The following is a 27,929-nucleotide window of genomic DNA, read 5'->3' as shown; positions in this document are numbered from 1 at the left end:
CCACACCGTACGAGCGCGAGTACGCAGGCAGGAAGGGCTTAAACGCCCTGATGGACATTCTCAGTTCTCGCGGCGGCATGGTTAGTATTAGGGTTTACTCTTTTCTATTTTTTGTATTGTTTTATAAATGTCGTTATATGTTTATACTTACTGAAAGCTGTCTTATTGTCTTTTTTTGCAGAATCCGACAGATACGCCGCTTGGACGCGATGAGACGTCTGACTAGACGACGTCAGTTTAGCCGTAGCTAGATAGCATTAGTTTAGGGTTTCTCATAGCTTATGTATCATGAGACGGATTTTATACGTCTTTTTGAACCATGTATATTATTACATTTGTCACCGCAGTTCATTTTGCCAATCAATTCTTTATGCCTATGATGTTGTACAATTGTCATTATTACATTTGCCAATCAATTCATTTTGCCTATGATGTGTACAATTGTCAATTTTACGCTTGTCAATTTTGCAAACAATGCGTCTTGTGGGTGACTATTTTGGGTCTATTATCTACCCTTGCACTTTTTTTAAAAAGTGAATCAAGTACAATATGGTTGATGGGTGGCAGGGCATTCAATGCCCTGTCACCAAAAAAAAAATTCTCTCGGGCGTCGCTATAACCGTCGCTATTTATGGCTCTGGAGCGTCGCTATAGACTTCTGTGAAAACGTCGCTATGATCGTCGCTATGAGCGTCTCTATATAGCGTCGCATATAGCGACGCTCTCGTAGCGACGCTATTAGCGACAGTTTTAGCGATGCCAGGGGTTATATAAACCCACTGTATTTCCGTCGCTAACAGCGTCACAAGAGCACACAACCTCTTGTAGTGACATTCTCCACTCTAGAAAATAATGAGCCCATCATGTTACAGTTGTTTGACACATATGGTCACACTTTAAAAATTTCTTCATTCGGCTTCAATTTTAAAAAGTATAACATTGTGCAACCACTGGATTCCCTCCAAAATTCCAAAGGCTATGTGGCTAAGTCCCAGTCAGGGTGGAATAAAAAAGGGTCCTTTTTGTTACCACAAATCTTGCTTTTAGCCTTGTCCAAATATTTGCAACTGCATCTGGCTCTTAGTGAAACATTTAAAAATTAAGATTGATCTCTCTCATTGAAAATGTGTCAAAATAACAAGGGATATTTTTTTAAAATGCATAGTGTTCAGACACCTCAGTACATCACTAGGGGTGGACATATTAGACATACAAACATTTGACCTCAATCTAGCTGGAACCTAAACAAGATCAATAGTAAGATTAGAAGGTGGAAGTACATACTCCTCCCCTTTCCTAGCTGAGTGATTGTGGTTAACTCCTTGATTATTGAATAAATATTCTTCGTGTCCTCTATCTTGAAAATGGACAAACACAATTGGAAAGCATTTTTAAATCCCATTAAACGATCAAAATATTATTTGTCTCGTCTATCTTAAACATGACCGAATGCAATTGGTCCACTATTGAAAATAATTTATAAAACCCATCAAACCATTCCTATCAAGAAACAACACAACTCCAAGGTATTTGGGGAAATGGAAATGGGTGTTGAGAACCAAGGTGGCATTGGAATCCTACGCCTAGTGCTATACATAAAATAATTTCTAAAACCCATGAAACCAGTCCTATTAAGAAACAACACAAACAGCACAACTCCATGGTAGTGGGGGAAATGGAAATGGGTGGTGAGAACCGAGGTGGCATTGGAATCCTACACCTAATGCTATACATAAAAGCCTTCTGTGCAAACCAGGAAGTATCCTTTACACATCATGGGTCGGATTGGGCATCCATGGCTTGGGATATGCTTGACAAAGTAGAGATTACTTTACAAGAAGGCCCATGGAAGGAGTCTATCGTGCATGGGAAAATGGTTGCTTCAAGGTGGAATTCTTTAAAAGTTGGAGATCGATAAAGTGGCGACAAAGTGGCATCATCATAAGAGGGGGAGACCTTCAGATACGTCACGTGCTCCATCTTTCACTGGTCTCCTTAGCTGTCCAACCTAGGAACATGTTAGGTTTTGGATAAATGTTTCCATAAATATGAATAACGAAGGAATATCAAAGGTGTCATGTTCATGGGACAACGACAACTTTTGTTGGAAGGATGTGGACCAATGGGTGGTGCAACATAATTTGAATCTAAATGAAAGGCTATTGTATTGAAAGCAGGGTTTGTTTGTACGAAAAAAGGACATAACTTTTGCACTACCAAAACCGCTAGGAACTTATAAGAAGCTTATTTGCAAAGCAGATTGGATCACTCCCCTCATGAAATTCAATAGGGTAGAAAATAATAAGATTAATCCTTTTCCAAGGTATTCACTAGGTTACCTTATGGTATCATGTGAGTGTACAATAAGGGGGTTTTGAAAGAAAAGAATGCAAATTTTACAAAGGGATAAAACAAGGCAATTTATGTGCATGCAAGTGACATCTCCGTATTACTACAAGAGAGTTCCCCCTCATCACTATATCACACGGGCATGGTCAAATGGGATCAATGGTGGAGGAGGAAAAGGCGGGGTGCGTCAATCATGGACCATCAGATCTGAGGTTGCCCCGAATTTACCAGTTTGTCCAAATTTACAATTTTGCCCCGAATTTACTAATCGGCCTAGATTTACAATATGACATACTCGAATCTCCTATATTTCAACGTACGCATGAGGGTGTAGTGGTTCATGCACATGACTCGTGGTGGGGAGGTCGAAGGTTCAAGACATGGGGTGCGGATCGACCCGAATTTACTTTTCTCCCCGAATTTACCAAATGCGCATCTGACGGCCCAGATCACCTCAATCGTCTATCCCATTTGAGATGCCTGGGCGAGATAGTGCGGAGAGTCCCCCATGAATGCTTTGAGATAAATGCCCTATTGTACAATGTAGCTAAAACTTGCTTAGATGATCTTCCGTGTCAAGTGTATGTAAGCAGGCTGGTGCGTAGACTAATGCTCAATAAAAATCATTGTGTACGTAAGCAGGCTGGTGCCTAGACCAATGCTCAATAAAAATCATTTTAGCAGCCCAAGCGTGTATTTTGTATGGATGTTGAGTAAATGCCGATTTTTACGGTAGAATTGTCTAAATTTTGTTGTATTTCTCTAGGCCCAGTTTTTTGTACTAGGTCCAGTGCGACAAAACTGGAAGAGTGCCCTTAATTTTGTCCGCAAAACGGGAATGGCTTCAAATTTTGTCCGCAGAACGGGATGAGGTGCCCTTAATTTGTTGGGTTAGGGAAAATGCTTTTGTCAAGCTGTGTAGCACGCTTTTCTTTCCATTACTTTATGTCAGGTGGGGGTACTGCAGTACAATCACGCGGAGAAATGCCACGTTGTGATGCTACAGCAATCGATCACGTACATTGATTGTAGTTGCAAGCGCCGTGCAAGGGCTGCCCCCAGCCCGGGCCCTTAAAATGCCTGCTGCGGCCTTCCCTTTTCATTGTAAGACAGCGTCGACGTCCAGCTCCTCTTCCTACTTTGAAGTAGCGCAAGCTTGCAAGCAGCAGCATGGCGGTATTATCGTATAAATCTAGCTAGGCCGGGTTGTGTGTCTGTGTGTGTGTGTGTGTGTAAGTAAGAGAGAGAGAGAGAGAGAGAGAGAGAGAGAGAGAGAGTATGATCATCAACTTATAATGACCGATGATATTATACTGGTGCAGGCGACGTCGAAGCCCGCCGTTGTGGGTCCGTGGGGAGCCCCGGGTGGCAAAGCGTTCGACGATGGACGGAGCACCGGCAGGATAACGCGTGTGACCCTCTATTATATGCCTGACTATCTGCGAGGTCTGGAGGTGGTGTATGCGAAAGGAACAACGACTATGCACGGGGGACGTGTCGGCACCTCGATGACCATTCAAGTAACTAGTACTGCATTTATTTGTCAGTGTTGTTGTTGCTGTTGGTTGGTTGACCTCCCTAAAGGCCATCCAATTGGATTCAGGCACACTATAAGGGAAATAGGGCTAGGGGCTTGACATGTTTCCTTTAAGCATCTTGAGTCTTGGGATTGCCTTGAGTGTATGTGTGTGTGTGTGTGTTCTCTCTCACTCCCTACTCTTTGGGCTCGTCGCCTCCTATGTAGGAGTCATGTTTGACTTGAACACCACAAGCGCTTTGGTCATCAAGCACGTCCTTAGTCATGACTCACGACAAGCAACTCAAGCACCTTAGTCATTAAGTACAACAAGCATTTCAAGCACCTTAGTCTGCTCAAGCACCTTAAGGAACTCCAGAATGGACCTAGCTTGCCTAAGCTCTAAAGTATCAAACGGTAGTAGATCTAAGGACTCTTAAGACTAACCTTTTCAGGTCTTTATTGACGCTAACCCTAAGTTCTTCTAAACTCCATTATATGTTCATTGCTCTTTGGTAGACCATCTCCTTTTTGGACCCTCAATGAGATGTAGCCTTCTCTCCCTTTGGTCACGTATTGAGATAGGTCTAAAAGGGCATATCTATATTCTAACTCTTGTTCCCATTCATTTTTCCACTAAAATGATCAATTCAATAATAGAAAATAATTTGGGATAGATAGATATTAGATTTTATGACATTACCTCTGTCATCAAACCGTATTCCTCCTCGCCTATGAGGTAGAGAAGGTAAAACCTTAGTCATTCGTCAATGTCTCTTCGCGGCTAGATGCTCGCCGGCTGCCAAGCCTCACCATATTGATGGTGGGGAGGCCATGGACTTACATTTAAAGAAATACTTGATACAAGGAAGCATAGGATGTTGAGCTTATATGTGAAGCTACTCAATATATGGCTTTACATATAAGCTCAACATATTGAGTAGCTTCACATATAAGCTCAACATAGGAAAATATCGCAAAACGTTTTGTGGAATTTTTGTTCCGTGGAGATCTGCTCGATATCTCTCGGGATCACATTTCGGACACTTCTCTATGTCTATGTATTCCTCTCTGAAAAGAATGCAGTCGTTAGGACAAGCGTGAATCAAATTGTAGTCTATTCCCAAGTGGGCATAGACGAAGGAACCAAAGGAACCAAAGAGAGGAGCGGCCAGCTGGGAGCCTGGCAGGGGACGAAGGCTACAAGGTAGATGCTACAATCACTACAAGAGGTTGTGTGCTCTTGTGACGCTGTTAGCGACGGAAATACACTGGGTTTTTATAACCCCCGGCGTCGCTAAAACCGTAGCTAATAGCGTCGCTACGAGAGCGTCGCTATATAGAGACGCTCATAGCGACTGTCATAGCGACGGTGATAGCGACACTCTCACAAAAGTCTATAGCAACGCTCCAGAGCCATAAATAGCGACGGTTATAGCGAGGCCGGAGAGATTTTTTTTTCGTGACAGGGCATTGAATGCCCTACCACCCATCAACCATATTGTACTTGATTCACTTTTTAAAAAAAGTGCAAGGGTAGATAATAGACCCAAAATAATCACCCACAAGACGCATTGTTTGCAAAATTGACAAGCGTAAAATTGACAATTGTACACATCATAGGCAAAATGAATTGATTGGCAAATGTAATAATGACAATTGTACAACATCATAGGCATAAAGAATTGATTGGAAAAATGAACTGCGGTGACAAATGTAATAATATACATGGTTCAAAAAGACGTATAAAATCCGTCTCATGATACATAAGCTATGAGAAACCCTAAACTAATGCTATCTAGCTACAGCTAAACTGACGTCGTCTAGTCAGACGTCTCATCGCGTCCAAGCGGCGTATCTGTCGGATTCTGCAAAAAAAGACAATAAGACAGCTTTCAGTAAGTATAAACATATAACGACATTTATAAAACAATACAAAAAATAGAAAAGAGTAAACCCTAATACTAACCATGCCGCCGCGAGAACTGAGAATGTCCATCAGGGCGTTTAAGCCCTTCCTGCCTGCGTACTCGCGCTCGTACGGTGTGGGATCACGTCATGTCATCGACCACTGTCAAAACATACAAAGATTTCATTATGTTAGAATTAGAAAACTCATAAACCCTAAACTATCGAACGTAAAGAGCAATGCGAAAACACTTACAAAATCGGCCTCAAATGATGCCCATCCACCGCTCCCCAAGTGGTGTGAGCTCCCTGCCTTTACTCGCGCTCTGGCTACATCCTTTTGTTGCTTCCACTTGTCGGGATTCTCGTGCGCTGCTTTCTTTGTATTCTTCCAATCTTCTTTGGCCAGCCAATCTGGCCTGTTCCACCCATGCTTGATTGCTTTTTGCACTTCGGAACGCTTGTGTTTGCAGTATTCGCGCATTCGAATCTTCATCAGGTCTTCATTGAAGCGTTGATCCCGTGTTGGAACGGGAAACTCATCATGAAGTATGTTGATGACTCTAGCTTTTAAATCACTTGGTACTTCACTCCATTTGTTTAGTATGTAGTGTCTAAAGAGCTGAGAGCAAAGACCACGCATGCGCGAGATCAACTTCTTTCCGTCATCATCCATGATGATGCCGCCGCTGAAGTCGATGGAGTAAGGCAAGTCCTCTGGCCGGTGACGCGTGAACCTGGGTGTCCCGGCAGGGGTCTCTAGCGGTGTGTCGATGGGGGTACGGACGTCAGGTGTCTCCACCGGCGTCTGGGCCCCGAAGCGAGGAGTGTCGAGTGGGGTGGGTCCTGGCGGAGTAGGTAGAGGTGTGTAGCTACAAATAGTAGATTACCAAAGTATTTCTAAGGTCAACTTTGGCTCCCAAAGTATCTTTCTTGCCGGTCAGATGGTCCCATAGTAGATTACCCACATTCTTGAATATGTGCATTGGATCGAGCAAGTGATTGATCATGAGTCGGGGCCAGTATGGTAACTCATACCATAGAGATAGTCTCTTCATCCCTGGAGGCAATCCGTCATCGCACATCTCCTTCTGCTCTAACCATGCTTGTGCAGACATCCTTGGTGGCTCTCTTTCCAAAAAGCCATCGCGTAACACATGATTCTCTGGAAGATACGCTTGATGACCTTCGTAGATTTGCTTCTTCAGTGAGGGCGCCCTACGTGCATTCAGTCTACGTCCACATGTGACACATGCTCTGTATCCGCTTGTTTGAAGCCCTGCATGTATACACATGATAATAGATCAACTATGGGAAAAAACAAGATTTACAGTGTCTGAGTGAGGAGTGTCAATAGATCACCTGAGCATTCTGTTAGCCCGGGATAGTCATGCATGGTCCAAATTAGAATGCCTCTGATCAAAGCATTCCGTCGTCCTGTGTGTTGGCTCATATCCACCACCTCTATGCCAATCCAGAATTGTTGTAGCTCTTCCAATAGTGGACGAAGATACACATCCATATTCTTCACTTTATATCGCCCTGGCACAATCAAGCTTAGCCATAGGTGCCCCTTCTTCGTAGTCAACCACGGGGGAATGTTGTAGTTGACGATGACAACGGGCCATACACTGTAAGATGTTGATCTTTGACCAAATGGATTTACGCCATCCATAGCCAGGCCTAAGCGCAAATTTCGAGCTTCCCTGGCAAAATCCGACCATGTTCCATCTATATGTTTCCAGGCTACGCAATCTGCAGGAATTCGTAGCACAACATCCGAAGATTTATTCTCCTCATGCCATGATGCTAGGGCGGCCATGGACTTACATTCGAAGAAATGCTTGATGCGAGGAAGCAGAGGAAAATGTCGCAAAACCTTTTGTGGAATTTTTGTCCCCTGGAGATCTACTCGATATCTTTCGGAGTCACATTTCGGACACTTCTCCATGTCTATGTATTCCCCTCTGAAAAGAATGCAGTCATTAGGACAAGCGTGGATAGAATTGTAATCCATCCCCAAGTTTCGCAAAATCTTTCTTGCTTCATCTCGGGAATCTGGCATCACAATATTGTCAACTGGTAGTATGTGCTCTTTAAGCAAACTACAAAACATAAAAATACGATACAATCGTGTAAAAATGTATCAGATCATTATACATTTAGAGTTTTATTAAAGTAAACTAATTGTAATAGATCACCTGAAAAGCGCTGTGACGCTAGTGTCACTCCATCCAAACTTTGCCCGCTTGTTGAGAAGAACGAGGAGTGCTTTCAATCTAGACATACGTGCTCCATTATACAATGGCGTATCGGCTTCACTTTTCATATCATCATAGATAAGCCTTTCTGAATCCATGATCGTCTCGATCATTTCATAAATCTGGGGCTCAAACATTGCCTCGTTGGGAATGTGCTCTGCATGATCATGCCCCGAGCTGTCAGAGGCTACATCTTGTGGCCTCACATATGCTACTTTACCAAAGCGCCTGCGAATACGTCTATTGGGTTGCAAGATTGCTGCTTGTTGGCCAGCGTCAGAGTCGGATGAGTTATAATTGGCAACAACTCAATCTATAATAGATGGATCGAACTCGCCAAATTCGCGAACGTGCTGCAAATAAACACGTCTTGTCCGTCGCACAGCATGCTTGTATCGATTACAAGGACATAAGACCCTCGTTGAGAGATAGGTGTTTCGGTTGGACGGTCCCACATCCTCGTCACTACTCATAATGAGGATAAAAATCTTATAACCTGGACAACAAATTTAATATTCTATTGGCATTCTTCGTCTTATCTCTCTCTCTCTCTCTCTCTCTCTCTACCTCACATTCTCTAGTCATGTCCAATCCCCGCACACCTCGGTCTAGAGGTGCACGGAGATCAGAACCACCGGGTTATAATCTCGTCTTTATTGGTCAATACCTATATTTGTGGGTACAAGAAATCTGCAGACCCACGTCTACATGATACTGCATGTAGTGGACAAAACCCCTTTGCCTCTTCTCTAGCTGTAGCACTTCACAGCATCTTAAGATCTTTTCACAGTAGATCTTTTCACTGTTCGTCTAACTCTAAACCCTAAACCGTAAGTAATTCTTGCGTGGACTCGATCTAACGTAAATAAGCATAAATCTAAATAAATGTAAATCTAACTAAAAATAAACCTAAATCTAATTTAACGTAAGTCTACATCTAACCTAATCTTTAACGTCTTTTGGGATAGTTTCCTACGACGTTAAAACTCTCTTCTTCTTGTGTGTGTGTGTGTGTGTGTGTGTGTGTGTGGGTAAACCTAAATAAACCTAAGTCTAATCTAATATAACATAAATCTAAATCTAACGTAAATTATGTTATATTAAAAACAAAGAAGTAAACTAACAGGGATTATATGAACCTTAAAACTGATTTAACACATAATTTTTCACATAACTCGGCAAGAGTTGGCATTCTCATCACTAAAGATGTGAGAGTTAACTTCCGGCGGTGACGCTGCCTCATCTCCATCCACATCTGACGACAGCAATTGGCCCTTTAGACCGTTCTTGCTCTTGTTACTAACTTTGAAGTTGTTGTTGAATGACTAGAGGTTGTCTAGATGGTCATTGTGTCGGGGATGTAGTGACTCTTGCCGCCCTGAAGATCCACCTTCTTCCCTATCTTCTGAAGACATTTCACCAGTACTTTTGGATTGACGGAGCCCACCATGAGTGAAGGCAGCAATACCCTATATTCCATTGAGGGCTTTCTTCACCCGCTTCATGCAGGCATCGCAGTCTATGGAGACCTAAATCTAATCTAATATAACGTAAATCTAAATCTAGCGTAAATAAACATAAATCTAATTAAAAATAAACCTAAATCTAATCTAATTTAACTTAAATAAACCTAAATCTAATTTAACGTAAGTCTACATCTAACCTAATCTTTAACGTATTTTAGGATAGTTTCCTACGACGTTATAACTCTCTTCTTCTTGTGTGTGTGCGCGTGTGTGGATGTGTGTGCAAATAAAAAGAGATAAATGGTATAACCTTTCTATCACCCATGCCAAGTATGATAGATTGGTTATGTCATTTCCCTCTTGAATAATAGGTCTTGAATTCCTCTCTCAATGTGTGCGTTTTTTGTTTATGCATGTTCTCTCTCTCTTTTCCTCTCTCAATGTGTGCGTTTTTTGTTTATGCATGCTCTCTCTCTCTTTTCCTCTCTCAATGTGTGTGTGCATTCTTTGTTTATGTATGTGTGTGTGCGTTTTTGTTTATGTTTGTACTCTCTCTCTCTCTCTCTCTCTCTCTCTCTCAAAAACACTATGTGTGTGTGTGTGTGTGTGTGAGAGAGAGAGAGAGAGAGAGGGAGAGAGAAAGAGGGGAAGGGAACATGAGAGTGAGGAGAGGGAAGGAGCATACATGGCTCTCCTTCCTCTCCTCGTGTGTGTGTGTGTGTGTGTGTGTGTGTGGAGAAGAAAGAAAGAGAGAGAGAGAGAGAGAGAGGGAGAGCGTTACCTACTCCTTGCTTGAGGGCGCCAAAAACCTCAGATCTGAGATCTGAGTTTTTGGGCGCTCTCTGTTATTTTTTTTAGCCCAGCCGGCGTCGCTATGAGCGCTGCAAATTTACTTGTAAATTTGCGACGCTCATAGCGACGCTGGGAAATTATTTTTTTTAGCGTCGCTGTGTGAGCGTTGCTAATATGAATAACCTCTTGTAGTGAGTTGTGATGAAGAGGGTCACTACGCCCCTGATTGTCCTGAACCACCAAGAGAGAGAGGAGGGATATACCCCTTATATGGATGTGGTCGAGGAAGAATAGAATAGAACGGGCACTAGAAGCACCTCCGCCGCAACAACAACTCCAACCGTTGCCTGCAAATGGAGAAGATAGGGCTATTAACATCATTACCGAGGCCCATGTGTGTCATGACCAAGGCTATCATGAAAGAAGTAGGCGTTAAGATGTCAGTGAATGCTTCGATCCGTATGAGGATGGCCAACCACAAAAAGGCAAGGTGTCTTGGAATAGGTGAAGATGTGAAGATAAAAGTCTTCGGGATTGAGTGCTTGGTTGATTGCTACGTGATGCCAGGGGGTGAGAATGCGTATCCAATCATTTTAGGGAGGCCAACAATGCTTAAGCTACTCTATCGAAACGAGTGCAAGCATATGAAACGAGAGGTCGACAATGCTTAAGTTACTCTATCGAAGCATTTATAGTAGATGAATTGTATATATATATATATATATATATAGATATATATATATATATATATATAGGTTGTTAACACTAGAATGATATAGGGTTGTTTAACAGGACATAAAAGTGTCCTTTCAGGGTTTTAGGAAAAAGTTCCAAAACCATAGTAGATCCACTCCTTTTGAAAAATCCTTTCATGAGGTTATAGTTCAGTAACTACTACATATGGGAAAAATGAGAAACTTGTAATTTTTCTCATCCCTTGGTCACTACAAGTCTCCAAAGTGGATGGACCAGTGCATTTTGCCCAAAACGGCAATTTCTTACGATTGATTGCATATAAATAAGAGTGGGGATTTTTGTAGGACATAAGATAAAATGCCCCGTTAACTTCAATGGGTTAGTGACCAAAACATAGGGTTGCTTTTACCTCACTAATTTGTTTTTGGGCAAAAAAAATAGGTACAAAAAAGTTGCATTTTTGCCATTCTTCGGACCTATCATTAAAGTTTCTATAGTCACGCTCAATATAGATACTATATACATGTTTTCTTAGTTCCCTTTGGGCCTTTGGATTCAAAAGGAGCCATGGATCATGTCAAAACGATAATGGATCTCTTACGGTTGGAACCTTGGGGGCAATGATAAAGTGTTAAATACAGCAAACATGAAAAAACTGGGTTTAGCATTATGACCTCTAGAAACCCATAGAAACTACTCAATATCTAGCCAAGTTTGTACTCTATGATTAGATATGGTTACTACCTACAAAATACACACAATTGGCCTAAGAAACTAGCAATATTGAGAAAGTTATACTTGCTACCCTAAAATGTATCATATATTTCAGCAATCAAAAAACTCAACCATCATCATATACTATGCTATATAGCATATTAGGTCCCCCAAAACTCAAGGAAGATTAGCTTTATGTTATACATTACACTTACATAATCAAAATTGAATTTGGATATCAAGAAAGCCCCAAAAAATCATAAAAGTGGTAATTTTGGCCAAAAAAACAGGATTATGCAATTCTTGTAAATTGGTCATAACTTTCAATTTTAACACTTAGCTCTCTCTACAAGCATCAAAAAATGTTGAGAACTATGAAGGCCTAACCTCTAGCGATCTAAAACTCACAAACATGAAGTTTAGAGTGGTATAGTTGCTAAAAATTGTAAAAAAGCAAAAAACAGGCCCTGTTTTTTCACACAGTTTACTCTCAAAAATGTTGTGCAAGAGTAAGGTTAATGGTGAGAACGATACTCAAAAAAAAATGCTAACTTTTTTTAAGCTCATAAGGCAACTTTGTGGATATGTAGCACCTAGAAATTCATTTTCATACTCTTCAAATAATTCAAGCAAAATGGTCACTTAACAGGACACAAAAGTGTCCAAGGACATAAAAGTGTCCTGTTACCATTCTAGTGTTAAAGAACCTTGAAAGGGCATATTATAAAACAAGAGTGATGTAGCTGCTTTGAACATTGTAAAGTACATTTGAAATATTTTAATATAACGGTGGGTGTATATAGATCTATGGGTTTTTCCTTTGAGCCCCCAAGGGATTTTCATCACAGGTACGGACCTTCATTTGAGTAGGGGTGTTGAGCTATATATAGTATCTCTACATAAAGCACCTTGGTCCCCTCTATATAAACTCATCTCATTTGATCAATTGACACACTTTTTGGGGTTCTCCATCTCACGTCTCGTCTTGGTCTCCCCTAAACTTCTATCTCGGCTTTGCTCGTCTACATGTTGTTTCTCCCTCTAGTTCAACGGAATATAGTTTCATGTTATATAGTTTCGTTCTGTTTTCAATTTCAAAAATGTCTGTTAAGGGCAACGGCAAAAGGACAAGTTTCGCCCAAAAATAGAGAAAATTATTGTAAATCCTAAAAAAGTAACCTAATTTTGTAAAATTTTCTCTTGGAAAATATAAGGAAATGAATTTTGTATGTTTGGAAAATTAATTTTTTTCCGAACATTGCTTAGAGGTGACTTTGATTCGACATTCGAAGTTTCATTAGCCCTATCCTCATACCTGTTGGAGCATTGACATTGCATGTAAGCGATGATCGAGGTCTTGAGGAAGCCTCTCTTTGTAACAACAGCCTAAAGTTCGTTCTAGTGCCATGTCTTGGAAACTAGTGCATGCCTTTCGTGAGGGATTCACTCTTTGTAAAAAGGGACTTGCCACTTGCAGGCAAAAACTCTTAGAAAAACCTCTATCTACAATTAGTTTATTTTAATATACCATGATTGGATAATCTTTATTCCTAAGGAAGTACTCATCAGATTATTCTCGATGACAATCTGATTTGTATGAAAAGGGTTTATGTTTTGTAGTATCGAAAATTGAATTTGAAGTGGCATCAGATGAGAGTAACAAAAATTATGCGAGCAATGTTAACCTCTGATGGATTCATCAAAATCTCTCGCTCTATATATGTGAATGGCATTTTTATTTAAGGATATCCCTAACAGAGAAGACATGTTTCTCTCATTTCATCTCCATCTCTTCTCCTTCTCCTTCTCCCCTCTCCCTTACCCTTCAGTAAGACTTAACCCCCCCCACCCCCCCAATCCATCTCCTTATAATTCTAGAAGGCGAATTATCGGGGGTCCATCCGTAGCTTATAAGCTTATCTCCTGCTCATGGAAGGAGGCAAAGCGGTCTCCTTTGATGCATGGCACCGGACAAATGTGTTTAGGCCTAGCCCATCTCCCAATATCGTCCGCTTGTGTTGCATTCTAGGCCTAGAGATCAACCCTTCCCCTCTTCTTGTCAACTGCCTCTAAGGGCGCGCTTGAGGAGGTCAAGGGGTTTGTATCGGACAATGATTGTATTATAGAACACAAGGCCTTAATGGCATTGAGTGTAGGTGCACAAAACGTCTTTAAAATGGCCTGGCCGCTTCCTAGGCACACCTCCTATGCCTTCTTTGATCTAGTGAAACCCGTAGTCCCAAAGAAAGACAGTGATATTGCCCAAGTTGTTTCCTGGCGACTTCTGTTTTTAAAGCCACCATCTCTAAGCTTTGTCCCTATGAACCTGGGTTTTGAGGGACCCCAACTCTAAATCATATGCCCACAAACTTGTTTCTCGCTTTAGAATAGAGTTGGAAAATTAAAAGTGAGATCAAGTAAAGCTTCGTTTGCCTCCATAGGCTCGATTCTTCTTTGATTGAGATATCTATACAATATGCATGGCGGAAGAAGTTTCGGGCTATATGTTGCAATTTCCTTGATCCATATTCTTTCTACTACTTTCTAGATAGGTACTCTTTAGTGACACCTAAAACAGGAGATGACTCTTATTGTACCTATGGACTATGGCATGGAAGGTTGCACTACATAGATAGTAAGTAGAGGGGAGCACCTAATCAGGACAAGGGCGTCAAAAGTATCATGATTGTATGTCTTTCTTAGTCAGTTGACACAAGAGTGCATTTATACAATGTCTCTTGTCATTCATTGATACAACCATGTCGACCTTTATGATAGCTATGATCATTCTACGTCCAGATGGAGAGTTTGTAATCAATTTTGAGTGGAAAGGAAGCGAGATTCAATTTTCAAATTGACTTCGAAGACCAAGATCTCCCAGCAAACTATTATAAATGCTTCTTGTAACGGAATATGGCTAATAGCATCGATTGTAGCGGAATATAAGTAACAATAGTGAGCATTCCCTTAAGAGGATTCTTAGTAAATAGACATAGAGTACTCAATCGAAGGTTTCAAAATAAACATCATAACTTGCTAGCTTGGCATGAACAATACTTCCGAGAGAGAGAGAGAGAGAGAGAGAGAGAGAAAGAGAGAGAGAGGGGGGGGGGGAGAGGGATAGATATTTAGAGAAATTGACAACAATCGAGGACCGGATTTACTTGGAGCCACTCCTCCCTCCAAACAGATTTTGTATTATAGATTCTCCCTTGAAGAGAGACTTGGTACAATACATGCTTTGCTCCTAGTTGACACCTTAATGGTGCCATGAAGATGGTAAGCTTCATGCACCAGTATTATGTCTGTAACTAACTTGCAAAAACATTAACTTGTCCCTGGACTCAATCCCAAGACCTCAAACACCTTCAAAGGTGGAGAGAGCTAGCAAGGAGTGAGGGAAGGGAAGAGGAAGATGATGTAGCATACAAGAAAGGAGTATTTTTCTAACCATAGATTACTCCTGAAGCCTAGCTTAGCATAGTAGTATAGATGGTAGAGAAGATGAGCATGCCATTGAGTCTTGACTCCTAGTTGGATTTGCATTCCATAGCCAAGTGGGGTTGGTGTAGGATCTCTACTTCTCAAGCTTGGAGAAGGAGATGTACTTATTGCTCAACACATGAGAGAGTGTGTTTGTGTACGCGCGAATGTGAAAAAAGGAGGACTCTCCCTTACCTTCGTCGACATCTCTCTCTCTTGACTCTAGCTTGCTCCTAATTGGTGTATGGCAACCCTGGCCAATCACAAGCTATGGTCATATCAAGCAGTATGGGTAGCGTTTGGAAAGTTTCCTTCTTTCCCCCTTTAGAAAGACATCTTAATTAATTTTTTTAAAGCATCTAAATTCTCTTTGGACCTCCCTAAAGTCCATCCTATAGGATTCAGGCACACTATGAGGGAAATAGGGCTAGGGGCTTAACGTGTTTCCTTTAAGCATCTTGAGTCTTGGAATTTCCTTGAGTGTGTGTGTGTTCTCTCTCACGCCCTACTCTTAGGGCTCGTCTCCTCCTATGTAGGAGTCCTGTTTGACCTGAACACCACAAGAAATTTGGTCATCGAGCATCTCAAGCACGTCCTCAATCATGACTCACGATGATAGACTGCTTTTGGCGTGTACAAAGTAGCATTTGTATGCATGGTCATATGTACAAAAAGATGTAAATACATGAATTTTGGAGCTTTGCAAACTGGTTTCAAGTTCTAAAAAAGGTGCAACGTGTGCACATTGTAAATATGCATGCTTGCGTGTCGGCAGTCGGACACATGTACATGCCCGTATAGGGTATCGGGGTCTTGGATATGGTTTTAGGTGGCTTATTTTGGCTGTCTATTTGCTGAGCCTGATCTGCGGTGATACGTGCATCGCCCTAGAAGTGGTCAAAAAGTGAATTTTGGGATGTGGAAATGTGTTTTGGGTATGGAGGATCAAGCGTGCAAAATTTGGTGAATTTTGGAGTTTGTTTGGGGTTTTTCCTGCGAAAAATGCCCGTTAGGGGTCAAAACTAGCCAAAACTGGGCCAAAAAGGGTCAAAAAATGGTCAAAAAAGGTGTGAAATGGCTTCAATTTCCACATCACTCACGGTGCCGTGAGTGTTGATGCTGAGGGAGATCTTTTGAAGTAAAATATCAACACTTGCAGCCCTATGTGTATGGGAGTAAGCAGGGTTCCTACAGGTGGTCTAGTGCAATCCCGTTGCGTTCGCGTCCTGTTTTCGAGTGTGTGGAGGAGTGAATGAGAGCTTTCTCTCTTCAATTTTTCACTTGGGAGAGTATATGGGAGTTCTGAGGTTTCCATGGATGTGTGTGTGCAAGGAATTGAGGGAAGAAGGTGCGGCTTTCTGCAAGACTATGTGACCCTATATCGGTGCCATTAGGGTTGGCGCTACTCCAAAGAGTCCAACAGAGTGGAGTTTGGTGAAGCTTCTGAAATGTTTTGAGAGTTTCCTTTTGTGGCTGGAGTTTTTGGTTTTTTGATGGTTTTTCTTGTATATGTTGGTCATCAATCAAGCGTGATTTCAAGTGTTGATCACCTCGACTCACCTTGTAGTGTCTTCGAACAGGCAAGGGCTTGTAGGTCGAGGCGTTTGGAGTTTGAATTGAGCTTGTGGGTAGAGTTTTTAGTGAGGTTTTGAGTGGTAGTGAGTGAGGTGAGGAATTTAAGTAAATACCTTCTATTGTGTTGAGTTGTCTAGGTGTGTGAGTGTGCGCACGGCGTCTTTTGCTCCATCATCCTTTGGCGATCCCACTTGGGAGCGGAAATTTTCCGGTTGTGGACCGAGGTGAATCGGTTTTGCTATGAAGTTCGAGCTTCATTGAAGAAAAGTGGTGGTTTGGTTGAGGTGCAAGACTTCAAATTTTGTGGAATTACTCATGCAAGGGAGAAGGGACTTTAAAGGGATGGCGTATAGTCAGCCACTGTTTACAGGGAAGGAGGATGTGAAGGACTGGATTGCTGACTTCGAGTGGCATACCCTTGGTATGCACATTGTGAATGACGAAGCCAAGCTTCATGTATTTCCTCTTGCGCTCAAAGGAGAACCTCCAGAGTGGTTTGAAGGTTTAGAGGAGGAAAAAAAGCAAACATGGGAGCAGGTGAAGTTGGAAATTTTTGACAGGTTTGGAAAGAAACTAACCGCAACAGCGACGACAAAATTGAGAGGTTTGCAGCAAGATGTTCATGGTAGCTTTAAAGAGGTTTTGCACACTTCAAAGGACTTTGGGTTCAATTAGAGGCAACATCCCAAGTACCTCCAGGGGATTTCTTTAAAGTGCGTCAGTTTATGGATTGTATCCATCCAAGTGTAAGGGAGAAGGTCGATCAAGAGGAGCCTGCTACATTTGAAAGAGCTATGGAAATTGCCGAGGCCAAGAGCAAGAAGATCAAGAGAAGGTGGGAGCAAGGCCTAACACATACTGAGCCAGTTGTGGTACAACCAATGGTCCCTCTGACAACGGATGATAGAGTGGAGCGAGTGGTTCAAGGTCCAGATCCTGTTATGGCCCGGGTTTTGCATGATCTTGCTGGTCAGTTGCAAGAATTAAGAATTAACATAATGAATAGGAACCAAAGAGAGCAACGGCTAGCTTGGAGAGGCACGGGACGAAGGCTACAAGGTAGATTCTACAATTGTGAAGAAGGTAGGGCTATTAACATCATTACCGTTGAGCATCAAGATGTGGATGTTTTGGCCAATAAGAGATCTAGGCATGATAGGGAGAAAGAGATAGAAGAAGAGAGGGAAACAAGAGCAAGGAAAGGAAAGGCTAAGGTAGAAGACAAACCAGAAAGTACCAAGAGGCGGTGAAGAAGGAAAATTGGTCCATAGGGCTACCTCCTTGGCGAAGGTGTTGAAGAGTATGATATTGTCAAAGACATACGAAATCAAAAGGCAAATATATCTTTTCGTCAATTGGTGGCTTTGAACGCTAAATTGAGGAGGCAGTGGACCAAGTGTGTGAGTATGCGGCTTCCTTCCAAGAAGGAAAAGCATCAAAGCATGGTGTCATCTTTGAGGGTTGGTCACCCAGTGGATATGGTGCCAATAGTTGAAGCTATGCTGGGAAAGAAGACGGAAGTGCAAGCATATGTGGATGGTGGTGCGCACGTGTGTGTCATGACCGAGGCTATCATGAAAGAAGCAGGCGTTAAGATGTCAGTGAATGCTTCGATCCGTATGAGGATGGCCAACCACAAAAAGGCAAGCTGTCTTGGAATAGCTGAAGAGGTGAAGATAAAAGTCTTGGTGATTGAGTGCTTGGTCGATTGCTACGTGATGCAAGTGGGTGAGAATGCGTATCCAATCATTTTAGGGAGGCCAACAATGCTTAAGCTACTCTATCGAAACGAGTGCAAGCATATGAAACGAGAGGTCAACAATGCTTAAGCTACTCTTTGAAACCATTTATAGTAGCTCAATTGTGTGTGTGTGTGTGTGTGTGTGTGTGTATATATATATATATATATATATATATATATATATATATATATATATATATATATATATATATATATATATATATATATATAATATATATATATATATATATATATATATATATATATATATATATATATATATATATATATATAGAGAGAGAGAGAGAGAGAGAGAGAGAGAGAGAGAGGGTTGTTAAAGAACCTTGAAAGGGCATATTATAAAACAAGAGTGATGTAGCTCCTTTGAACATTGTAAATGTATATTTGAAATATTTTAATATAACGGTGGGTGTATATAGATCTATGGGTTTTTCCTTTGAGCCCCCAAGGGATTGACCTTCATTTGAGTAGGGGTGTTGAGCTATATATAGTATCTCTACATATAGCACCTTGGTCCCCTCTGTATAAACTTATCTCGTGTGATCAATTAGGGATATTCAATGTTCAACTCTTTGCCTCCCCGCGGACTCGCTTGGACCCTCTTCATCGAAAAGGGCAGATGCTTGTTGTGAACGTTCCATGGACACAATCTTCTTAGCACTTGTTCTTGTCTTCGGGATGCTTTTATCTTCCACATCCATGCTAGGTGTCATTGTCTCGTTCATACTCGAAAGGGATTTCGTCTCACTATCCTTCCCCTTTGGTTTTGGTTTGGGACCAGATGAGCACACTTGCGTAATGGGGTCCTCATGGAACGACACTATCAGCTCCTTTAAAGGAAAGAGAACTAGCACAACTAGGGTAGAGCACTATCAGAGCTAGAGTTCTACCCACCACAAGAATAGAGAAATCTACCGTTCATAGAGTGATTGCAAGCAAGCTCAACAGAAACCTTTTTTAAATGGCACTACTTGACTCTCTCCCAGAAGTTGAAACATTCTCCACTCCAAAAAATAATGAGCCCATCACCTTACAGTTGTTTTACACATGTGGTCACACTTTAAAAATTTCTTCATTTGGCTTCAATATTAAAAAGTATAACGTTTTGCAACCACTGGATTCCCTCCAAAAGTCCAAATATTTGCAACTGCATCTAGCTCTTAGTGAAACATTTAAAAATTAAGATTGATCTCACTCATTGAAAATGTTCCAAAATAACAAGGGATTTTTTTTAAAAAGACATAGTGTTCAAACACCTCAGTGCATCACCAGGGGTGGACTACAAGAGGTTGTGTGCACTTGTAACGTTGTTAGCAACGGAAATACATTGGGTTTTTATACTCCCGGGCGTCGCTAAAACCATCGCTAACAGCATCGATACGAGAACGTCGCTATAACCATCGCTATATAGCGACGCCTATAGTGACGATCATAGCAACGTTTACAGGCCACCTATAGCGACATTTATAGCGACGATGTAGAGCCTTATATAGCGATGCTCATTGCGACACCTGAGAGATTTTTTTTTTTGTGAAATGTCCTACCCCCATCAACCATATTGAATGTTTCAATAATTGAGTAAACCTAAATGAATCCAAGATAAGCCCAGATTCACCTTTGAAAGAAAGTGCAAGCTTAGATACCCCTTAGATATAGACCCAAGGTAGTCACCCACAAGACAATATAACTATTAAGTCCATCATCCATCGTATTGTTTGCATAATAAAGATACAAAACTTACAAAAGTAAATTGATGAAAGTAAATTAATGACAATTGTACACATAATTGGCAAAATCACTTGATTGTTAAACTTTGCAAATGTAATAGGCATGGAAGTGACATCTCCGTATTACTACAAGAGAGTTCCCCCTCATCACTATATCACACGGGCATGGTAAAATGGGATCAATGGTGGAGGAGGAAAAGGTAGGGCGCGTCAATCATGGACCGTCAGATCTGAGTTTTCCCGGAATTTACCAATGTGTCCGAGTTTACAAATTTTCCCCGGATTTACTAATCAGCCCAGATTTACAATATGACATACTCGAATCTCCTATATTTCAACATATGCATGAAGGCGTAGTGGTTCGTGCACATGGATCGTGGTGGGGAGGTCGGAGGTTCAAGACATGGGGTGCGGATCGACCTGAATTTACGAGCCTACCCGAATTTACTTTTCTCCCCGAATTTACCAAATGCGCATCTGACGGCCCAGATCACCTCGGTTGTCGATCCGATTTGAGATGCCCGGGCGAGATAGTGTGGAGACTCTCCCATGAATGCTTTGAGATAAACGCCCTATTGGACAATGTATGTTAAACTTGCTTAGATGCTCTTCCGTGTCAAGTGTATGTAAGCAGGCTGGTGCGTAGACCAATGCTCAATAAAAATCATTGTGTAAGTAAGCAGGCTGGTGCCTAGACCAATGCTCAATAAAAATCATTTTAGCAACCCAAGCGTGTATTTTGTATGGATGTTGAGTAAATGCCGATTTTTACGGTAGAATTGTCTAAATTTTTTTGTATTTCTCTAGGCCAAGGCAGGTTCGTAGTTTTTCGTACTAAGCCCAGTGAGACAAAATGGAAAGAGTGCCCTTAATTTTGTCTGCAAAACGGGAATGGCTTCAATTTTTTTTCGCAAAACGGGATTAGGTGCCCTTAATTTGTTGGGTTAGGGAAAATGCTTTTGTGAAGCTGTGTAGCACACTTTTCTTTCCATTACTTTATGTCAAGTGGGGGTATTGCAGTACAATCACGGGGAGAAATGCCAGGCGGTACTTAAGTACAATCACACGGAAAAATGCCACGTTGTGATGCTACAGGAATCCATCACGTACATTGACTGTAGTTGCAAGCACCGTGCAAGGGCTGCCCCAAGCCCGAGCCCTTAAAATGCCTGCTGCGGCCTTCCCTTTTCATTTTAAGACAACGTCGATGTCCAGCTCCTCCTTCTACTTCGAAGTAGCGCAAGCTTGCAAGAAGCAGCATGGCGGTATTATCGTATAAATCTAGCTAGGCCGGGTTGTGTGTGTGTGTGTGTGTGTGTGTGTGTGTGTGTGCGCGCGCGCATGCCTTTCGTGAGGGATTCACTCTTTGTAAAAAGGGACTTGCCACTTGCAGGCAAAAAGTCTTAGAAAAACCTCTATCTACAATTAGTTTATTTTAATATACCTTGATTGGATAATCTTTATTCCTAAGGAAGTACTCATCAGATTATTCTCGATGACAATCTGATTTGTATGAAAAGGGTTTATGTTTTGTAATATCGAAAATTGAATTTGAAGTGGCATCAGATGAGAGTAACAAAAATTATGCGAGAAATGTTAACCTCTGATGGCTTCATCAAAATCTCTCTCTATATATATGTGAATGACATTTTTTATTTAAGGATATACCTAACAGAGAAGAAACGTTTCTCTCATTTCATCTCTATCCCTTCTCCTTCTCCTTCTCCCCTCCCCTTGAGTAAGACTTATCCCCCCCCCCCCCCCTCCCCCCAAAATCCATCTCCTTATAATTCTAGAAGGGGAATTATCACGGGTCCATCCGCAGCTTATAAGCTTATCTCCTGCTCATGGAGGCAGGCAAAGCGGTCTCCTTTGGTGCATGGCACTGGACAAATGTGTTTAGGCCTACCCCATCTCCCAATATCGTCCCCTTGTGTTGCATTCTAGGCCTAGAGATCAACCCTTCCCCTCTTCTTGTCAACTGCCTCTAAGGGCGCTTTTGAGGAGGTCAAGGGGTTTGTATCGGACAATGCTTGTATTATAGAACACTAGACCTTAATGGCATTGAGTATAGGTGCACAAAACGTCTTTAAAATGGTCTGGCCGCTTCCTAGGCACACCTCGTATGCCTTCTTTGATCTAGTGAAACCCGTAGTCCCAAAGAAAGACAGTGATATTGCCCAAGTTCTTTACTGGCGACCTCTGTTTTTACAGCCAACACTACAAGAGGTTCTTCGTATTAGCGACGCTCACACAGCGACGCTCAAAAAAAAATTTCCCGGCGTCGCTATGAGCGTGTCAAATTTATTTGTAAATTTGCGACGCTTATAGCGACGCTCATAGCGACGCCAGCTGGGGTAAAAAAAATAACCGAGCGCACCCAAAAACTCAGATCTCAGATCTGAGTTTTTCGGCGCCCTCAAGCAAAGAGCAGGTAACGCTCTCCCTCACTCTCTCTCTCTCTCTCTCTTTTCTTCTCCACACACACACACACACACACACGAGGAGAGGAAGGAGAGCCAGGTATGCTCCTTCCCTCTCCTCATTCTCATGTTCCCTTCCCCTCTTTCTCTCTCCCTCTCTCTCTCTCTCACACACACACATACACAAACACATAGTGTTTTTGAGAGAGAGAGAGAGAGAGAGAGAGAGAGAGAGAGAGAGAGAGTACAAACAAAAACAAAAACGCACACACATACATAAACAAAGAATGCACACACACATTGAGAGAGAAAAAGAGAGAGAGAGCATGCATAAACAAAAAACGCACGCATTGAGAGAGGAAAAGAGAGAGAGAACATGCATAAACAAAAAACGCACACATTGAGAGAGGAAAAGAGAAAGAAAACATGCATACGATCCAAAAAAACGCACACACATTGAGAGAGAAAGAAAGAGAAACTAAGGGAGCGTCGTAGGAAACTAATTAAAATTAAAAGACCTAAAGATCTAGCCGACGAGGAGTTGAACTGAAGACCTATTATTCAAGAGGGAAATGGCATAATCAATCTATCATACTTGGCATGGGTGATAGAAAGGTTATACCATTTATCTCTTTTTATTGGCACACACATCCACACACGCGCACACACACAGGAAGAAGAGAGTTATAACGTCGTAGGAAACTATCTTAAAAGACGTTAAAGATTAGGTTATATGTAGACTTACATTAAATTAGATTTAGGTTTATTTTTAACTAGATTTACGTTTATTTAAGCTAGATTTAGATTTACGTTATATTAGATTAGAGGCGGGTCTCCATAGACTGCGATGCCTGCATGAAGCGGGTGAAGAAAGCCCTCAATGGAATATAGGGTATTGCTGCCTTCACTCATGGTGGGCTCCGTCGATCCAAAAGTACTGGTGAAATGTCTTCAGAAGATAGGGAAGAAGGTGGATCTTCAGGGCGACAAGAGTCACTACATCCCCGACACAATGACCATCTAAACAACCTCTAGTCATTAGACTTACGTTAAATTAGATTTAGCTTTATTTTTAGTTAGATTTACGTTTATTTAGATTTACGCTTATTTACGTTAGATCGAGTCCACGCAAGAATTACTTACGGTTTAGGGTTTAGAGTTAGACGAACAGTGAAAAGATCTACTGTGAAAAGATGTTAAGATGAAGTGAAGTGTTACAGCTAGAGAAGAGGCAAAGGGATTTTGTCCACTACATGCAGTATCATGTAGACGTGGGTGTGTAGATTTCTTGTACCCACAAATATAGGTATTGACCAATAAAGACGAGATTATAACCCGGTGGTTCTGATCTCCGTGCACCTCTAGACCGAGGTGTGCGGGGATTGGACATGACTAGAGAATGTGAGGTAAAGAGAGAGAGAGAGAGAGAGAGAGAGAGAGAGAGAGAGAGAGAGAGAGAGAGATAAGACGAAGAATGCCAATAGAATATTAAATTTGTTGTCCAGGTTATAAGTTTTTTATCCTCATTATGAGTAGCGACGAGGATGTGGGACCGTTCAACCGAAACACCTATCTCTCAACGAGGGTCTTATGTCCTTGTAATCAATGCAAGCATGCTGTGCGACGGACAAGACGTGTTTCTTTGCAGCACGTTCGCGAATTTGGCGAGTTCGATCCATCTATTATAGATCGAGTTGTTGCCAATTATAACTCGTCGGACTCTGACGCTGGCCAACAAGCAGCAATCTTGCAACCCAATAGACGTATTCGCAGGCGCTTTGGTCAAGCAGCATATGTGAGGCCACAAGATGTACCCTCTGACATCTCGGGGGATGATCATGCAGAGCACATTCCCAACGAGGCAATGTTTGAGCCCGAGATTGATGAAATGATCGAGACGATCATGGATTCAGAAAGGCTTATCTATGATGATATGAAAAGTGAAGCCGATACATCATTGTATAATGGAGCACGTATGTCTAGATTGAAAGCACTCCTGGTTCTTCTCAACATGCAGGAAAAGTTTGGATGGAGTGACACTAGCGTCACAGCGCTTTTCAGGTGATCTATTACAATTAGTTTACTTTAATAGAACTCTAAATGTATAATGATCTGATAGATTTTTACACGACTGTATCATATTTTTATGTTGTGTAGATTGCTGAAAGAGCACATTCTACCAGCTGACAATGTGATGCCAGATTCCCGAGATGAAGCAAGAAAGATTTTGCGAAACTTGGGGATGGATTACAATTCTATCCACGCTTGTCCTAATGACTGCATTCTTTTCAGAGGGGAATACACAGACATGGAGAAGTGTCCGAAATGTGATTCCGAAAGATATCGAGTAGATCTCCACGGGACAAAAATTCCACAAAAGGTTTTGCGACATTTTCCTTTGCTTCCTCGCATCAAGCATTTCTTCGAATGTAAGTCCATGGCCGCCCTAGCATCATGGCATGAGGAGAATAAATCTTCGGATGGTGTGCTACGAATTCCTGCAGATTGCGCAGCCTGGAAACATATAGATGGAACATGGTCGGATTTTGCCAGGGAAGCTCGAAATTTGCGCTTAGGCCTGGCTATGGATGGCGTAAATCCATTTGGTCAAAGATCAACATCTTACAGTGTATGGCCCGTTGTCATCGTCAACTACAACATTCCCCCGTGGTTGACTACGAAGAAGGGGCACCTATGGCTAAGCTTGATTGTGCCAGGGCGATATAAAGTGGGGAATATGGATGTGTATCTTCGTCCACTATTGGAAGAGCTACAACAATTGTGGATTGGCATAGAGGTGGTGGATATGAGCCGACACACAGGACGACGGAATGCTTTGATCAGAGGTATTCTAATGTGGACCATGCATGACTATCCCGGGCTAACAGAATGCTCAGGTGATCTATTGACACTCCTCACTCAGACACTGTAAATCTTGTTTTTTCCCATAGTTGATCTATTATCATGTGTATACATGCAGGGCTTCAAACAAGCGGATACAGAGCATGTGTCACATGTGGACCTAGACTGAATGCACGTAGGGCACCCTCACTGAAGAAGCAAATCTATGAAGGTCATCAAGCGTATCTTCCGGAGAATCATGTGTTACGCGACGGCTTTTTGGGAAGAGAGCCACCAAGGATGTCTGCACAAGCATGGTTAGAGCAGAAGGAGATGTGCGATGACGGATTGCCTCCAGGGATGAAGAGACTATCTCTATGGTACGAGTTACCATACTGGCCCCGACTCGTGATCAATCACTTGCTCGATCCAATGCACATATTCAAGAATGTGGGTAATCTACTATGGGACCATTTGACCGGCAAGAAAGATACTTTGGGAGCCAGAGTTGACCTTAGAAATGTGGATCGTATGGAGCAATATTGGCCGCAAACAGCGTCTGATGGATCGATAAAACTTCCTAAAGCACCATGGATTTTCACAGGAGCCCAAGAACGCAAAGTAAAAGAGGCCATTTGATCTTTGCGGACCCCCACTGGCGTAATGCACTCGCTCCGAACGTGTTTTACTAAAGAAGGAAAGCTTACCGGTTTGAAGTCACACGATTGGCATAAAATGTGTCAGGTACGTTCATAGTGGACTTTAATATCATTGCATAAAATGTGGACTTTAATATCATTGCTGCACATACTTTACAGTTTATTTTACCGGTTGCCATTGAGGGATGTTTGTCTCTCGACATCCGTAACACAATCTACAAACTTGCAAAGCTGGTGCAATGGATCTCACAAAAGGAGATCGACGTAGACTCCATACCATTCGCCAAACTAAATGCTGCGGAGCTTGTGTGCATGTTTGAGAAACATTTTCCTACTACAATACTAACCATTCAGGTGCATCTTCTTGTTCACATAGTTGATGAGGTGGAAATAGCTGGCACAGTTCATTCCAGATGGATGTTCTTCTTAGAGCGTTTCATGAAAATGCTTAAGGGATATGTGCGTCAAAAGGCACGTCCGGAGGGTAGCATGGCAGAAGGTTGGTTGGTATCAGAGTCCCTAGTGTACATTGGAGAGTGGCTAGACGGATTTGATAAATCCCAGGACACGCTATGGCGAACCATAGATGATGAGCGCATATCTGGGATTGTCATGTGCAATCTCGGTGTTGAGAAGAAGATGACGGAAGATCTAGAGGCTAAAATCAACCGATTTTGCATGCTTCACAATCCAGTGATGCAAAAGTGGATTTCACAATATGAGGATGCAAAGCAAGAGCGACAAAGGGCACGAATCGAGTGGAGATGGGGAAGACGACCACCGATGCACTATCCAGCGGTTCTGGAGAGCCTACCAACCTTCATGAGCTTAAGATGGTTGCACAACCAATTGAAAAGCGCACAACAATGCGGTGACGAAGTCACTGAAGAAGAGTGGGAGTACTCTCGGGGTTGCGCGACCAAGGTAAGTTTGCAATGTACGACTAGCAAGTGACTTTATTTATAAACGTTTGAACGGCCACTCATAATCTTTGTTCGTTGTAGTATAAGTCATACACAGCAGCATGGTGTAAAGGTCGACATTTTAGGGTGGAACGAATCGACAAAAAGCATTTTACTCAAGATTGTGGAATCATGGCAAAATTTGAGCAGTCTAGTCGACGACGTTCCTCTGATGCAGATCCCATGGTGGCGGAACTCACTTACTTCGGCACGCTGCAAGAGATTTTGAGGATCGATTACAGAGGATTTTTTGTCGACTTGTTCGACGTGCAATGGTTCAAGATAATCATGGAGGGTCGAAACGCTACTGTGCGTAGAGGAGAGTCTGGTTTTCTTGAGGTGGATTCTACTAAGAAATGGACTGACCTAAGAGACACTTTCGTACTACCCGAGCATTGTGAACAAGTAAGTATATAAATAGTTAACATCCCCCTTTTACAAGTTATGTGCTTGAAAGCTCTCATGTAAGTTATGTGGCTCTGGCAGGTAGTATTTCATCCTACAAAGTCTACATCAAACTGGTGGTACGTCATAGAGGTAGCCCCTCGTAGTGCAAGGACGTATGAAGGCTACCATGTACCAATCACAACGACATCAATGGAGGAGATCAGAGAAGATGCTCAATCAGAAGCCGCTGCGGTGGTGCCAGACGAGCATCAAGATGCTACTACTCTATATGGGGTGCATGCAGAGGAGCTACAAAATGAAACAGAGGATATGTGTTTAAACGGAGAGCTCTATATAGATATAGGAAGTTATGCTGAGTTATGCGAGGATGAGAGAGAGATCTCTTAA

At 42.0% G+C, this 27,929-nt stretch overlaps 1 protein-coding gene across 1 annotated transcript; it reads left to right on the top strand.

The window, feature by feature from the left end:
* The first annotated feature begins 3,425 nt into the window (after positions 1-3,425).
* Positions 3,426-27,929, top strand: LOC147440950 (uncharacterized). Its single transcript, XM_086483365.1, has 4 exons — positions 3,426-3,533; positions 3,672-3,869; positions 27,285-27,539; positions 27,621-27,929. Exons 1-4 carry the CDS (start codon positions 3,426-3,428, stop codon positions 27,927-27,929), a joined length of 870 nt encoding a protein of 289 aa, XP_086339491.1.

This window comes from Adiantum capillus-veneris, chromosome 15, assembly GCF_014529385.1.
Source record: "Adiantum capillus-veneris isolate H3 chromosome 15, ASM1452938v2, whole genome shotgun sequence".
Lineage (NCBI taxonomy): Eukaryota > Viridiplantae > Streptophyta > Polypodiopsida > Polypodiales > Pteridaceae > Adiantum > Adiantum capillus-veneris.
The sequence above is the reverse complement of the archived record's forward strand: the minus strand, read 5'-3'. Positions and strand labels throughout refer to the sequence as shown.